This window comes from Oncorhynchus gorbuscha, linkage group LG11 (genome assembly GCF_021184085.1).
Source record: "Oncorhynchus gorbuscha isolate QuinsamMale2020 ecotype Even-year linkage group LG11, OgorEven_v1.0, whole genome shotgun sequence".
Lineage (NCBI taxonomy): Eukaryota > Metazoa > Chordata > Actinopteri > Salmoniformes > Salmonidae > Oncorhynchus > Oncorhynchus gorbuscha.
The window spans coordinates 1,784,032-1,799,568 of record NC_060183.1 but is presented as its reverse complement, the minus strand read 5'-3'; the positions used below and the strand labels follow the sequence as shown (position 1 = coordinate 1,799,568).

General features: G+C 46.7%; 1 protein-coding gene across 1 annotated transcript in view; it reads right to left on the bottom strand.

The window, feature by feature from the left end:
* The window catches only part of LOC124048032 (guanine nucleotide-binding protein G(I)/G(S)/G(O) subunit gamma-4), a 54,655-nt gene extending 40,271 nt beyond the window's left edge, over nt 1-14,384 (bottom strand). Inside the window, exons 1-2 of the mRNA XM_046368399.1 lie at nt 13,710-14,384; nt 5,384-5,491 (exon numbers count right to left, since the gene is read on the bottom strand). Of these exons, the coding sequence (XP_046224355.1) occupies nt 5,384-5,482 (99 nt within the window). The 5' untranslated portion in view covers nt 5,483-5,491; nt 13,710-14,384. The remainder of the gene's footprint in view (nt 1-5,383; nt 5,492-13,709) is intronic.
* Nucleotides 14,385-15,537: the final 1,153 nt, after the last annotated feature.

Below are 15,537 nucleotides of genomic sequence, written 5' to 3'. Positions count from 1 at the left end.
TGATATAGTAACCGATCCCTTGTGATATAGTAACCGATCCCTTGTGATATAGTAACCGATCCCTTGTGATACAGTAACCGATCCCTAGTGGTATAGTAACTGATCCCTAGTGATATAGTAACTGATCCATAGTGGTATAGTAACTGATCCCTAGTGATATAGTAACAGATCCCTAGTGGTATAGTTACTAATCCCAACACTGATCCCTAGTGATATAGTATCGGATCCCTAGTGATTTAGTAATGGATCCCAAGTGATATAGTAACTGATCCCTAATGATACAGTAACTGATCCCTAGTGATATTAGTAATGGATCCCTAGTGATGTAGAAACTGGTTATATCCTCCCTGTTTGGCCCTGTCCGGGGGTGTCCTCAGATGGGGCCACAGTGTCTCCTGACCCCTCCTGTCTCAGCCTCCAGTATTTATGCTGCAGTAGTTTGTGTCGGGGGCTAGGGTCAGTTTGTTATATCTGGAGTACTTCTGTCCTATTCGGTGTCCTGTGTGAATCTAAGTGTGCGTTCTCTAATTCTCTCCTTCTTTCTTTCTCTCTCTCGGAGGATCTGAGCCCTAGGACCATGCTCCAGGACTACCTGACATGATGACTCCTTGCTGTCCCCAGTCCACCTGACTGTGCTGTTGCTCCAGTTTCAACTGTTCTGCCTTATTATTATTCGACCATGCTGGTCATTTATGAACATTTAAACATCTTGGCCATGTTCTGTTATAATCTCCACCCGGCACAGCCAGAAGAGGACTGGCCACCCCACATAGCCTGGTTCCTTCCTAGGTTTTGGCCTCTCTAAGGAGTTTTTCCTAGCCACTGTGCTTCTACACCTGCATTGCTTGCTGTTTGGGGTTTTAGGCTGGGTTTCTGTACAGCACTTTGAGATATCAGCTGATGTACGAAGGGCTATATAAATAAATTTGATTTGATTTTGATTTGATTTGATCCCTAGTGACATAGTAATGGATCCCTAGTGATATAGTAACTGATCAATAGTGATATAGTAACTGATCCCTAGTGATATAGTAACTGATCCCTAGTGATATAGTAACTGATCCCTAGTGACATAGTAACGGATCCCAAAACTGATCCCTAGTGGTACAGTAACTGATCCCTAGTGGTACAGTAACTGATCCCTAGTGATATAGTAACTGATCCCTAGTGACATAGTAACGGATCCCAAAACTGATCCCTAGTGGTACAGTAACTGATCCCTAGTGGTACAGTAACTGATCCATAGTGATATAGTAACTGATCCCTAGTGGTACAGTAACTTATCCCTAGTGGTATAGTAACTGATCCATAGTGATATAGTAACTGATCCCTAGTGATACAGTAACTGATCCCTAGTGGTACAGTAACTGATCCCTAGTGGTACAGTAACTGATCCCTAGTGGTATAGTAACTGATCCCTAGTGGTATAGTAACTGATCCCTAGTGGTATAGTAACTGATCCCTAGTGGTACAGTAACTGATCCCTAGTGGTACAGTAACTGATCCCTAGTGGTACAGTAACTGATCCCTAGTGGTACAGTAACTGATCCCTAGTGATATAGTAACTGATCCCTAGTGATATAGTAACTGATCCATAGTGATATAGTAACTGATCCCTAGTGATATAGTAACTGATCCCAACACTGATCCCTAGTGATATAGTAACTGATCCCTAGTGGTATAGTAACTGATCCCTAGTGACATAGTAATGGATCCCTAGTGGTACAGTAACTGATCCCTAGTGACATAGTAACGGATCCCTAATGACTTAGTAACGGATGCCTAGTGACATAGTAACGGATCTCTAATGACTTAGTAACGGATCTCTAATGATTTAGTAATGGATCCCTAATGATTTAGTAATGGGTCCCTAATGATTTAGTAATGGATCCCTAATGATTTAGTAATGGATCCCTAATGATTTAGTAATGGATCCCTAATGATTTAGTAATGGATCCCTAATGATTTAGTAATGGATCCCTAATGATTTAGTAATGGATCCCTAATGATTTAGTAACGGATCCCTAATGATTTAGTAATGGATCCCTAATGATTTAGTAACGGATCCCTAATGATTTAGTAACGGATCCCTAATGATTTAGTAATGGATCCCTAGTGATTTAGTAATGGATCCCTAGTGATTTAGTAATGGATCCCTAGTCTTAGTTAGTGGTCAATGAGTCAACACAGATGTCAAACAGCTCTCTGTCCATGTACTCTTGGATTTTAGGGCTGCATTCAACACTGTTGACCATGATGTTCTTCTGGACAGACTGGAGAGGTGGGTTAGCCTCTCTGGTCCAGTTCTACATGGGACCTATTTAACCGGTTGAGAGTGTCACCCTTGGTAAACATAACACAGAGAAAATACATATCACGTGGTGTTCCAAAAGGTTTGATTTTGGGTCCAGTTCTGTTCAGTTAATATATATACATATATATATACACACAGTATATATTTCTATATATGTTACCCCATGGCAGCATTATCAGAAAGCACAATTGATTTTCAATGCAACTCAGACGATGCACAACTTTACATTTCTAAATCAGCAGAGGATTTAAGCTCCACAGATAAATGATTTGATTGTATTAGTGATTTAGACACCTGGATGGCTCACAACTTCCTCCAACTAAATCAAGACAAGACCGAGGTACTTTTTATTGGAGCCAAAGCACAGACAGAGAATCTGGACGCACATTTTAATTCATGGCCAATAAAGATTAAACACCAGGTTAGAAAACCTAGGTGTTATTTTAGATTCTGAACTTAATTTCCAATCACACATTAGGATTGTGACCAAACCACCGGAGGAACATTGCCAAGATGCAGCCGTTTCTCTCTCAGGCTGATACAGAGAGACTCATACATGCTTTTATTACAAGCAGGCTTGACTACTGTAATGCTCTCCTGTCTGGTCTACAGAATGCTGCAGCACGGGTACTGACCAAGACCAGATGGAGAGGACACATTACACCGGTGTAATGGCTGCCTGAGAGTGTTAGAATTCATTTTAGGATTCCACTATTGGTTTTTAAATCAATCCACCATTATGCAGCTCAATACATATCAGACATGCTGTATGTTATGTACCCAGTAGGTCCCTCAGATCCTCTGGCCTTTTAACTACCCTGAATACATATCAGAGATGCTTTATATTATGTACCCAGTAGGTCCCTCAGATCCTCTAGCCTTTTAACTACCCTGAATACATATCAGAGATGCTTTATATTATGTACCCAGTAGTTCCCTCAGATCCTCTGGCCTTTTAACTACCCTGAATACATATCAGAGATGCTTTATATTATGTACCCAGTAGTTCCCTCAGATCCTCTGGCCTTTTAACTACCCTAAATACATATCAGACATGCTTTATGTTATGTACCCAGTAGGTCCCTCAGATCCTCTGGCCTTTTAACTACCCTGAATACATATCAGAGATGCTTTATGTTATGTACCCAGTAGGTCCCTCAGGTCCTCTGGCCTTTTAACTACCCCAAAACCTAGGACCATGAGGCATAGAGAGACAGCCTTTAACTACCCCAAAACCTAGGACCATGAGGCATAGAGAGACAGCCTTTAACTACCCCAAAACCTAGGACCATGAGGCATAGAGAGACAGCCTTTAACTACCCCAAAACCTAGGACCATGAGGCATAGAGAGACAGCCTTTAACTACCCCAAAACCTAGGACCATGAGGCATAGAGAGACAGCCTTTAACTACCCCAAAACCTAGGACCATGAGGCATAGAGAGACAGCCTCTAGTTACCATGCCCCCAGCCTCTAGCTACTATGCCCCCAGCCTCTAGCTACTATGCCCCCAGCCTCTAGCTACTATGCCCCCAGCCTCTAGCTACTATGCCCCCAGCCTCGAGCTACTATGCCCCCAGTCTTTAGTTACTATGCCCCCAGCCTCGAGCTACTATGCCCCCAGCCTCGAGCTACTATGCCCCCAGCCTCGAGCTACTATGCCCCCAGCCTCGAGCTACTATGCCCCCAGCCTCGAGCTACTATGCCCCCAGCCTCGAGCTACTATGCCCCCAGCCTCGAGCTACTATGCCCCCAGCCTCGAGCTACTATGCCCCCAGCCTCGAGCTACTATGCCCCCAGCCTCGAGCTACTATGCCCCCAACCTCGAGCTACTATGCCCCCAGCCTCGAGCTACTATGCCCCCAGCCTCGAGCTACTGCCCCCAGCCTCGAGCTACTATGCCCCCAGCCTCGAGCTACTATGCCCCCAGCCTCGAGCTACTATGCCCCCAGCCTCGAGCTACTATGCCCCCAGCCTCGAGCTACTATGCCCCCAGCCTCGAGCTACTATGCCCCCAGCCTCGAGCTACTATGCCCCCAGCCTCGAGCTACTATGCCCCCAGTCTTTAGTTACTATGCCCACAGTCTTTAGTTACTATGCCCCCAGTCTTTAGTTACTATGCCCCCGGTCTCTAGTTACTATGCCCCCGGTCTTTAGTTACTATGCCCCCAGTCTCTAGTTACCATGCCCCCAGCCTTTAGTTACTATGCCCCCAGTCTTTAGTTACTATGCCCCCAGTCTTTAGTTACTATGCCCCCAGTCTTTAGTTACTATGCCCCCAGTCTTTAGTTACTATGCCCCCAGCCTCTCTAGTTACTATGCCCCCAGTCTCTAGTTATTACGCCCCCAGCCTCTAGTTATTACGCCCCCAGCCTCTAGTTACTATGCCCCCAGTCTCTAGTTATTACGCCCCCAGCCTCTAGTTACTATGCCCCCAGCCTCGAGCTACTATGCCCCCAGCCTCGAGCTACTATGCCCCCAGCCTCGAGCTACTATGCCCCCAGCCTCGAGCTACTATGCCCCCAGTCTTTAGTTACTATGCCCCCAGCCTCTAGTTATTATGCCCCCAGTCTTTAGTTACTATGCCCCCAGTCTTTAGTTATTACGCCCCCAGTCTTTAGTTACTATGCCCCCAGTCTCTAGTTATTACGCCCCAGCCTCTAGTTATTACGCCCCCAGCCTCTAGTTATTACGCCCCCAGCCTCTAGTTATTACGCCCCCAGCCTCTAGTTATTACGCCTCTAGTTATTACGCCCCCAGTCTCTAGTTATTACGCCCCCAGTCTCTAGTTATTACGCCCCCAGTCTCTAGTTATTATGCCCCCAGCCTCTAGTTACTATGCCCCCAGCCTGCCAGAGATCCTGAAACTGTGGACAAGAGATCTTTAAACACATTTTTATCTTAGCTTTTCCTCAGGCTGATTTTTAGTTGTTCAGTTTGTGTCACTTTAGTTTTTTTATCCTCTTATGTTTGTTGTGTAGTAAATATTTATGTTTTTATTTTCATAGCACATTGTGTTGCTTTCCATGTCTGTAATGTGCTGTACAAGTTCTAACCCAAACTAGCTTACCTTTATCCTGTCCATACAAGCCTCCATCTTGAGTTGTTCCACAGCTTTCCTGGCATGGGAGATGCTGGCTGTGCTGTTGTTGACCACACTGTCCTTCATGATGATGACCTGGGATAGGAGCACAAAGAGACGTTGGGTCAAGAGGCTTGGGGGGGGGGGCATGTACGTTCGTGTGCATGTGTCCCCCCCCCCCCACCTGTGTGTGTGTTTTGGATAAACCACCTGGTGAAAAAAACCTAGGCGTTATTTTAGATTCTGAACTCAACTTCCAATCACACATTAGGAGTGTGACCAAACCACCTGAGGAACATTGCCAAGGTGTTGACTATAATCTTGGGGTTGAGTAGAAATATGACTGATGAAGCCAGAACCATAAAACATCCTAAGAGTCGGTTGAATATCTTGTCATGTTCAGTTGTGTAGAAGAAGCTCAAAAGACATGGAGCCAAGAGGTCTGACATTCGTAGCCTGTTTTAAGACCGAAATAACTGCTATGGCTGTACACATTGGAAATGTATTTAGTGACAGACCGGTATTCCCCTACTGTTGTTCAAGCCATGTTACCATGTGATTGACGTTGACTGAGCGATAGGAATATCATCATGTGATATCATTGACTGAGCGATAGGAAACAGGAGTGTCTGCAGGTCTGCCTGACTGTCTGCATCCCACATTGAGTTATTCCTAAATGCATAGTAAAGATTGTTAGTCAGAAGGTAAATCCAATAACTAATAAAATCACTCCCACAGTCTCACAATCCCAGTGATTGATGTTTCTGCTGCTAGTGTTTAGTGAGGAAGACACTGGAAAATACTGGCTTAATGGGGAATCCTGCATCACCATCAGAAAGATGGGCTGCCTTCAGAGCAGCCCATCCTACCATTACAGTACATTAAGCTCACCCTCATGACTGGGAAACAGCCCCTCCTACCATTACAGTACATTCAGCTCACCCTCATGACTGGGAAACAGCCCATCCTACCATTACAGTACATTCAGCTCACCCTCATGACTGGGAAACAGCCCATCCTACCATTACAGTACATTCAGCTCACCCTCATGACTGGGAAACAGCCCATCCTACCATTACAGTACATTCAGCTCACCCTCATGACTGGGAAACAGCCCATCCTACCATTTCAGTACATTCAGCTCACCATCATGACTGGGAAACAGCCCATCCTACCATTACAGTACATTCAGCTCACCCTCATGACTGGGAAACAGCCCATCCTACCATTACAGTACATTCAGCTCACCCTCATGACTGGGAAACAGCCCATCCTACCATTACAGTACATTCAGCTCACCCTCATGACTGGGAAACAGCCCATCCTACCATTACAGCCCTGTTCATCACCATCATGACTGGGCAACAGCCCATCCTACCATTACAGTACATTCAGCTCACCCTCATGACTGGGAAAAAGCCCATCCTACCATTACAGTACATTCAGCTCACCCTCATGACTGGGAAACAGCCCATCCTACCATTACAGCCCCATTCATCACCATCATGACTGGGAAACAGCCCATCCTACCATTACAGTACATTCAGCTCACCCTCATGACTGGGAAACAGCCCATCCTACCATTACAGTACATTCAGCTCACCCTCATGACTGGGAAACAGCCCATCCTACCATTACAGTACATTCAGCTCACCCTCATGACTGGGAAACAGCCCATCCTACCATTACAGTACATTCAGCTCACCCTCATGACTGGGAAACAGCCCATCCTACCATTACAGCCCTGTTCATCACCATCATGACTGGGAAACAGCCCATCCTACCATTACAGCCCTGTTCATCACCATCATGACTGGGCAACAGCCCATCCTACCATTACAGTACATTCAGCTCACCCTCATGACTGGGAAACAGCCCATCCTACCATTACAGCCCTGTTCATCACCATCATGACTGGGCAACAGCCCATCCTACCATTACAGTACATTCAGCTCACCCTCATGACTGGGAAACAGCCCATCCTACCATTACAGTACATTCAGCTCACCCTCATGACTGGGAAACAGCCCATCCTACCATTACAGTACATTCAGCTCACCCTCATGACTGGGAAACAGCCCATCCTACCATTACAGTACATTCAGCTCACCCTCATGACTGGGAAACAGCCCATCCTACCATTACAGTACATTCAGCTCACCCTCATGACTGGGAAACAGCCCATCCTACCATTACAGTACATTCAGCTCACCCTCATGACTGGGAAACAGCCCATCCTACCATTACAGACCTGTTCTTCACCCTCATGACTGGGAAACAGCCCATCCTACCATTACAGTACATTCAGCTCACCCTCATGACTGGGAAACAGCCCATCCTACCATTACAGTACATTCAGCTCACCCTCATGACTGGGAAACAGCCCATCCTACCATTACAGTACATTCAGCTCACCCTCATGACTGGGAAACAGCCCATCCTACCATTACAGTACATTCAGCTCACCCTCATGACTGGGAAACAGCCCATCCTACCATTACAGTACATTCAGCTCACCCTCATGACTGGGAAACAGCCCATCCTACCATTACAGACCTGTTCTTCACCCTCATGACTGGGAAACAGCCCATCCTACCATTACAGTACATTCAGCTCACCCTCATGACTGGGAAACAGCCCATCCTACTCATTACATCCTACATTCAGCTCACCCTACAGCCCATCCTACATTACAGCATTCAGCTCACCCTCATGACTGGGAAACAGCCCATCCTACCATTACAGTACATTCAGCTCACCCTCATGACTGGGAAACAGCCCATCCTACCATTACAGTACATTCAGCTCACCCTCATGACTGGGAAACAGCCCATCCTACCATTACAGACCTGTTCAGCTTCACCCTCATGACTGGGAAACAGCCCATCCTACCATTACAGTACATTCAGCTCACCCTCATGACTGGGAAACAGCCCATCCTACCATTACAGTACATTCAGCTCACCCTCATGACTGGGAAACAGCCCATCCTACCATTACAGTACATTCAGCTCACCCTCATGACTTCACCATTACAGTACATTCAGCCCTCACCAGCTCATGACTGGGAAACAGCCCATCCTACCATTACAGTACATTCAGCTCACCCTCATGACTGGGAAACAGCCCATCCTACCATTACAGACTTCAGCTCACCCTCATGACTGGGAAACAGCCCATCCTACCATTACAGCCCTGTTCATCCTACCATTACAGCCCATCACCCATCATGACTGGGAAACAGCCCATCCTACCATTACAGTACATTCAGCTCACCCTCATGACTGGGAAAACAGCCCATCCTACCATTACAGTACATTCACATTCAAACAGCCCATCACCATTACAGTACTCATGACTGGGAAACAGCCCATCCTACCATTACAGTACATTCAGCTTCAAACAGCCCATCACCATCATGACTGGGAAACAGCCCATCCTACCATTACAGTACATTCAGCTCACCCTCATGACTGGGAAACAGCCCAAATTACAGCATTCAGCATCCTACCATTACAGTACATTCAGCTCACCCTCATGACTGGGAAACAGCCCATCCTACCATTACAGTACATTCAGCTCACCCTCATGACTGGGAAACAGCCCATCCTACCATTACAGACTGGGAAACATTCAGCTCATTCCCACCCTCATGACTGGGAAACAGCCCATCCTACCATTACAGTTCAGCATCATTACAGTACCTCAGCTCATGACTGGGAAACAGCCCATCCTACCATTACAGCCAGCTCACCCTCATGACTGGGAAACAGCCCATCCTACCATCAGTACATTCAGCTCACCCTCATGACTGGGAAACAGCCCATCCTACCATTACAGCCCCACCCTCATGACTGGGAAACAGCCCATCCTACCATTCATGACTGGGAAACAGCCCATCCTACCATTACTGGGAAACAGCCCATCCTACATTCAGCTCACCCTCATGACTGGGAAACAGCCCATCCTACCATTACAGTACATTCAGCTCACCCTCATGACTGGGAAACAGCCCATCCTACCATTACAGTACATTCAGCTCACCCTCATGACTGGGAAACAGCCCATCCTACCATCCTACCATGACTGGGAAACAGCCCATCCTACCATTACAGCATTCAGCTCACCCTCATGACTGGGAAACAGCCCATCCTACCATTACAGTACATTCAGCTCACCCTCATGACTGGGAAACAGCCCATCCTACCATTACAGACATTCTGACTGGGAAACAGCTCCTACACCCTCACCCTCATGACTGGGAAACAGCCCATCCTACCATTACAGTACATTCAGCTCACCCTCATGACTGGGAAACAGCCCATCCTACCATTACAGTCCTACATTCAGCTCACCCTCATGACTGGGAAACAGCCCATCCTACCATTACAGTACATTCAGCTCACCCTCATCCTACCATTACAGACTGGACTGAAACAGCCCATCCTACCATTACAGTACATTCAGCTCACCCTCATGACTGGGAAACAGCCCATCCTACCATTACAGTACATTCAGCTCACCCTCATGACTGGGAAACAGCCCATCCTACCATTACAGTACATTCAGCTCACCCTCATGACTGGGAAACAGCCCATCCTACCATTACAGCCCTGTTCATCACCATCATGACTGGGAAACAGCCCATCCTACCATTACAGCCCCATTCATCACCATCATGACTGGGAAACAGCCCATCCTACCATTACCGTACATTCAGCTCACCCTCATGACTGGGAAACAGCCCATCCTACCATTACAGTACATTCAGCTCACCCTCATGACTGGGAAAGCCCAGCCAGCTCATCCTAAACCATTACAGTACATTCAGCTCACCCTCATGACTGGGAAACAGCCCATCCTACCATTACAGTAGCTCACCCTCATGACTGGGAAACAGCCCATCCTACCATTACAGACCTGTTCTTCACCCTCATGACTGGGAAACAGCCCATCCTACCATTACAGGACATTCAGCTCACCCTCATGACTGGGAAACAGCCCATCCTACCATTACAGTACATTCAGCTTCACCCTCATGACTGGGAAACACCCTCATGACTGGGAAACAGCCCATCCTACCATTACAGTACATTCAGCTCACCCTCATGACTGGGAAACAGCCCATCCTACCATTACAGACCTGTTCTTCACCCTCATGACTGGGAAACAGCCCATCCTACCATTACAGTACATTCAGCTCACCCTCATGACTGGGAAACAGCCCATCCTACCATTACAGTACATTCAGCTCACCCTCATGACTGGGAAACAGCCCATCCTACCATTACAGACCTGTTCTTCACCCTCATGACTGGGAAACAGCCCATCCTACCATTACAGTACATTCAGCTCACCCTCATGACTGGGAAACAGCCCATCCTACCATTACAGTAAACATTCAGCTCACCCTCATGACTGGGAAACAGCCCATCCTACCATTACAGTACATTCAGCTCACCCTCATGACTGGGAAACAGCCCATCCTACCATTACAGTACATTCAGCTCACCCTCCATCCTACCATGACTCACCCTCATGACTGGGAAACAGCCCATCCTACCATTACGACATTCAGCTCACCCTCATGACTGGGAAACAGCCCATCCTACCATTACAGGACATTCAGCTCACCCTCATGACTGGGAAACAGCCCATCCTACCATTACAGTACATTCAGCTCACCCTCATGACTGGGAAACAGCCCATCCTACCATTACAGGACATTCAGCTCACCCTCATGACTGGGAAACAGCCCATCCTACCATTACAGGACATTCAGCTCACCCTCATGACTGGGAAACAGCCCATCCTACCATTACAGGACATTCAGCTCACCCTCATGACTGGGAAACAGCCCATCCTACCATTACAGGACATTCAGCTCACCCTCATGACTGGGAAACAGCCCATCCTACCATTACAGGACATTCAGCTCACCCTCATGACTGGGAAACAGCCCATCCTACCATTACAGTCATGACTGGGACATTCTGGGAAACAGCCCATCCTACCATTACAGCTCACCAGCCCATCCTCATGACTGACTGGAAACAGCCCATCCTACCATTACAGTACATTCAGCTCACCCTCATGACTGGGAAACAGCCCATCCTACCATTACAGACCTGTTCTTCACCCTCATGACTGGGAAACAGCCCATCCTACCATTACAGTACATTCAGCTCACCCTCATGACTGGGAAACAGCCCATCCTACCATTACAGTACATTCAGCTCACCCTCATGACTGGGAAACAGCCCATCCTACCATTACAGACCTGTTCTTCACCCTCATGACTGGGAAACAGCCCATCCTACCATTACAGTACATTCAGCTCACCCTCATGACTGGGAAACAGCCCATCCTACCATTACAGTACATTCAGCTCACCCTCATGACTGGGAAACAGCCCATCCTACCATTACAGTACATTCAGCTCACCCTCATGACTGGGAAACAGCCCATCCTACCATTACAGTACATTCAGCTCACCCTCATGACTGGGAAACAGCCCATCCTACCATTACAGTACATTCAGCTCACCCTCATGACTGGGAAACAGCCCATCCTACCATTACAGTACATTCAGCTCACCCTCATGACTGGGAAACAGCCCATCCTACCATTACAGGACATTCAGCTCACCCTCATGACTGGGAAACAGCCCATCCTACCATTACAGGACATTCAGCTCACCCTCATGACTGGGAAACAGCCCATCCTACCATTACAGACTGGGACATTCAGCTCACCCTCATGACTGGGAAACAGCCCATCCTACCATTACAGGACATTCAGCTCACCCTCATGACTGGGAAACAGCCCATCCTACCATTACAGGACATTCAGCTCACCATTACAGGACATCATGACTGGGAAACAGCCCATCCTACCATTACAGGACATTCAGCTCACCCTCATGACTGGGAAACAGCCCATCCTACCATTACAGTACATTCAGCTCACCCTCATGACTGGGAAACAGCCCATCCTACCATTACAGTACATTCAGCTCACCCTCATGACTGGGAAACAGCCCATCCTACCATTACAGACCTGTTCTTCACCCTCATGACTGGGAAACAGCCCATCCTACCATTACAGTACATTCAGCTCACCCTCATGACTGGGAAACAGCCCATCCTACCATTACAGTACATTCAGCTCACCCTCATGACTGGGAAACAGCCCATCCTACCATTACAGACCTGTTCTTCACCCTCATGACTGGGAAACAGCCCATCCTACCATTACAGTACATTCAGCTCACCCTCATGACTGGGAAACAGCCCATCCTACCATTACAGTACATTCAGCTCACCCTCATGACTGGGAAACAGCCCATCCTACCATTACAGTACATTCAGCTCACCCTCATGACTGGGAAACAGCCCATCCTACCATTACAGTACATTCAGCTCACCCTCATGACTGGGAAACAGCCCATCCTACCATTACAGTACATTCAGCTCACCCTCATGACTGGGAAACAGCCCATCCTACCATTACAGTACATTCAGCTCACCCTCATGACTGGGAAACAGCCCATCCTACCATTACAGTACATTCAGCTCACCCTCATGACTGGGAAACAGCCCATCCTACCATTACAGTACATTCAGCTCACCCTCATGACTGGGAAACAGCCCATCCTACCATTACAGTACATTCAGCTCACCCTCACCGAGCCCCCGCTGCTCCATATACCTTCTTAGTGGACTCTTTTCTCTATTCAAATTTGGAAATAAAGGCCAGATATTTTGAGGTGGAGCCTTCTGTCTATTCAGTATAATGTATAGGTCTTTTTTTAGAGGGCCTTCACGGCCCAGTATTGCCGCGGCCGGGGTTGGGTACGAGAGAGAGACTAGGCTACTAGGTGATTGAATGTAATTATTTTCCATTGTGGGTGCGCCCAACCCGGTGGTAACCGATAACGTTGTTACAGACCCGGCCATCATCTACGGTTTGATAACCCCACACACATTTATATCCGGACACTATAAACACTAAACATAGGTTTAATTATAGGGCTTATTTATGGGACTCATTCGATATATCTAACCGTGCAGCTGGGGCGCTGAAAATGGTTATCAACATGGTAATATGGGTTATGTTCCGCCAGAAAGTAACAGCCACTCGCCCTTCCTTAGCCTTCAATGATTCTATAATACTTTAAGGCCAATAAGCGATAACCCCAGTCATATCTCATCATTAACATTTCAAAATTCACATGCAATATTTGAACATGTCGTAACGCGTGTAGGAGTATAACCATGAAAACAGCGTAAAGAACGCGGTTTGTTTCACCCACCTGAAATGATGCCAGTGATGATTCCGATATCGAGAATTCCGGACTTGACTCCACCCAACAAAGAGACCTGTCAAATATCACACCGGGGGGACGAACGCTCTCGAAAAGGAAACCCCGGAACGTTCCAGACCGACCACGAAGCACGATATGTATTTTAGGTTGATGGTGAGAAATAGGCTATTGTCTCATTAGTCGCTTGCTGTGACTGTGCGGCGTCTCTCCCCAAAATGTGCCGTGCGTTTACGCATATTCCGTTTTAGGAGGGATGGTTGTGTCGCGGTCGCGTTGGGTCCGTCTGTACTGTCAGAGCCCCATCAGTAGGAGAGCAGAGAATTAAGCAGCAGAGGGGAGACCTCGCTATGACAAGGAAATATGCTGCGTTTGCTTGTACTGTATTGTGGATGAAACACCTAAATTAACCCCGTCCATATTTCCTCAACTATTAGTACTCCACTTCTACACCCATGCGTGTGAAAATGGCACCTGCCGCATTTTCTATTTGCCTTAGTATTGCTGTAGAGCAACAGAGCAGAGCGCGCTGGGGACCGGAGCGGAATCCCGGTTTGATCCGCTTTGACATCATCATGGGTTTCCCATGTCGGTCCTTCTTGGAAAGGGAACGGCAGTTCGGAAACTCGCTGAATCAGAGGCCACAAAACGTACACAACAATCAGATAAAACCACCCCTTACTCCCATTCATAATAATAATAATATGTGATGTGCATACCAAATGACACCCTATATACTAAATTATAGTGCACTATATAGGGAACAGGTTGCCATTTAGGACGCTGGTTAGAAGTCTGGTGGTCAGAAAGGGGGGTTTAATTATTTGGAATAGGTCTGAAATGCTGCAGGTTGATGGTCCACTGCAGCGATGGGTGGGTCGGCAGGTTGCGAATGGTGTCTGAATTAAATAAATAGGAATAATCCGGCCTGAAGTTAAACGACTTAAACCAGGTAGAAAGTGTGTGGAAATTATAATGAATTTACATTTTAATAATTTAATCTCTTAACAATCTATCTTCAATAACAGTGTTTTTAATATAGCGCTATTAGCAGCGCCATTATGGTTGATGATGTGGTCTCAATCCAGTGAGTTTAATAACATTATTTATCAAGAATATGGGCAAAATGTAATTATTGTCAATGAAAGTGGTGGAAATGTTTTTACCTTGTCATGTAATTGCTACATTTAATATCAGTATAGCATTTAAAATACACTGAAAAAATATGTATAAACGCAAAATGAAAAGTGTTGGTTTCATGAGATGAAATAAAAGATCCCAGAAAGGTTCCATATGCGAAATGTGTTGACATCCTGTTAGTGAGCATTTCTCCTTCACCAAGATAACCCATCCACCTGACAGCTGTGGCATATCAACAAGCTGATTAAACAGCATGATCATTACACAGGTGCACCTTGCGCTGGGGACAATAAAATACCACTCTAAAATGTGCAGTTTGAGGGAGTGTGCAATTGGCATGCTCACTGCAGGAATGTCAACCAGAGTTGTTGCCAGAGAATTGAATGTTAATTTCTCAACCATAAATCGCCTCCAAATTTGTTTTACAGAATGTCCAATCGGCCTTAAAACCATAGAGCAAATGTAACAACGCCAGCCCAGGTCCTCCACATCTGGCTTCTTCACCTGTGGTATCGTCTGAGGGGGTGCCGAGGAGTATTTCTGTCTACAATAAAAACCTTTTGTAGAGAAACTCATTCTGATTGGCTGGGCCTGGCTCCTCAGTGGGTGGGCCCATGCCCTCCCAGGCCCATCCATGGCTTCGCCCCTGCCCAGTCATGTGAAATCCAAAGCTTAGGGC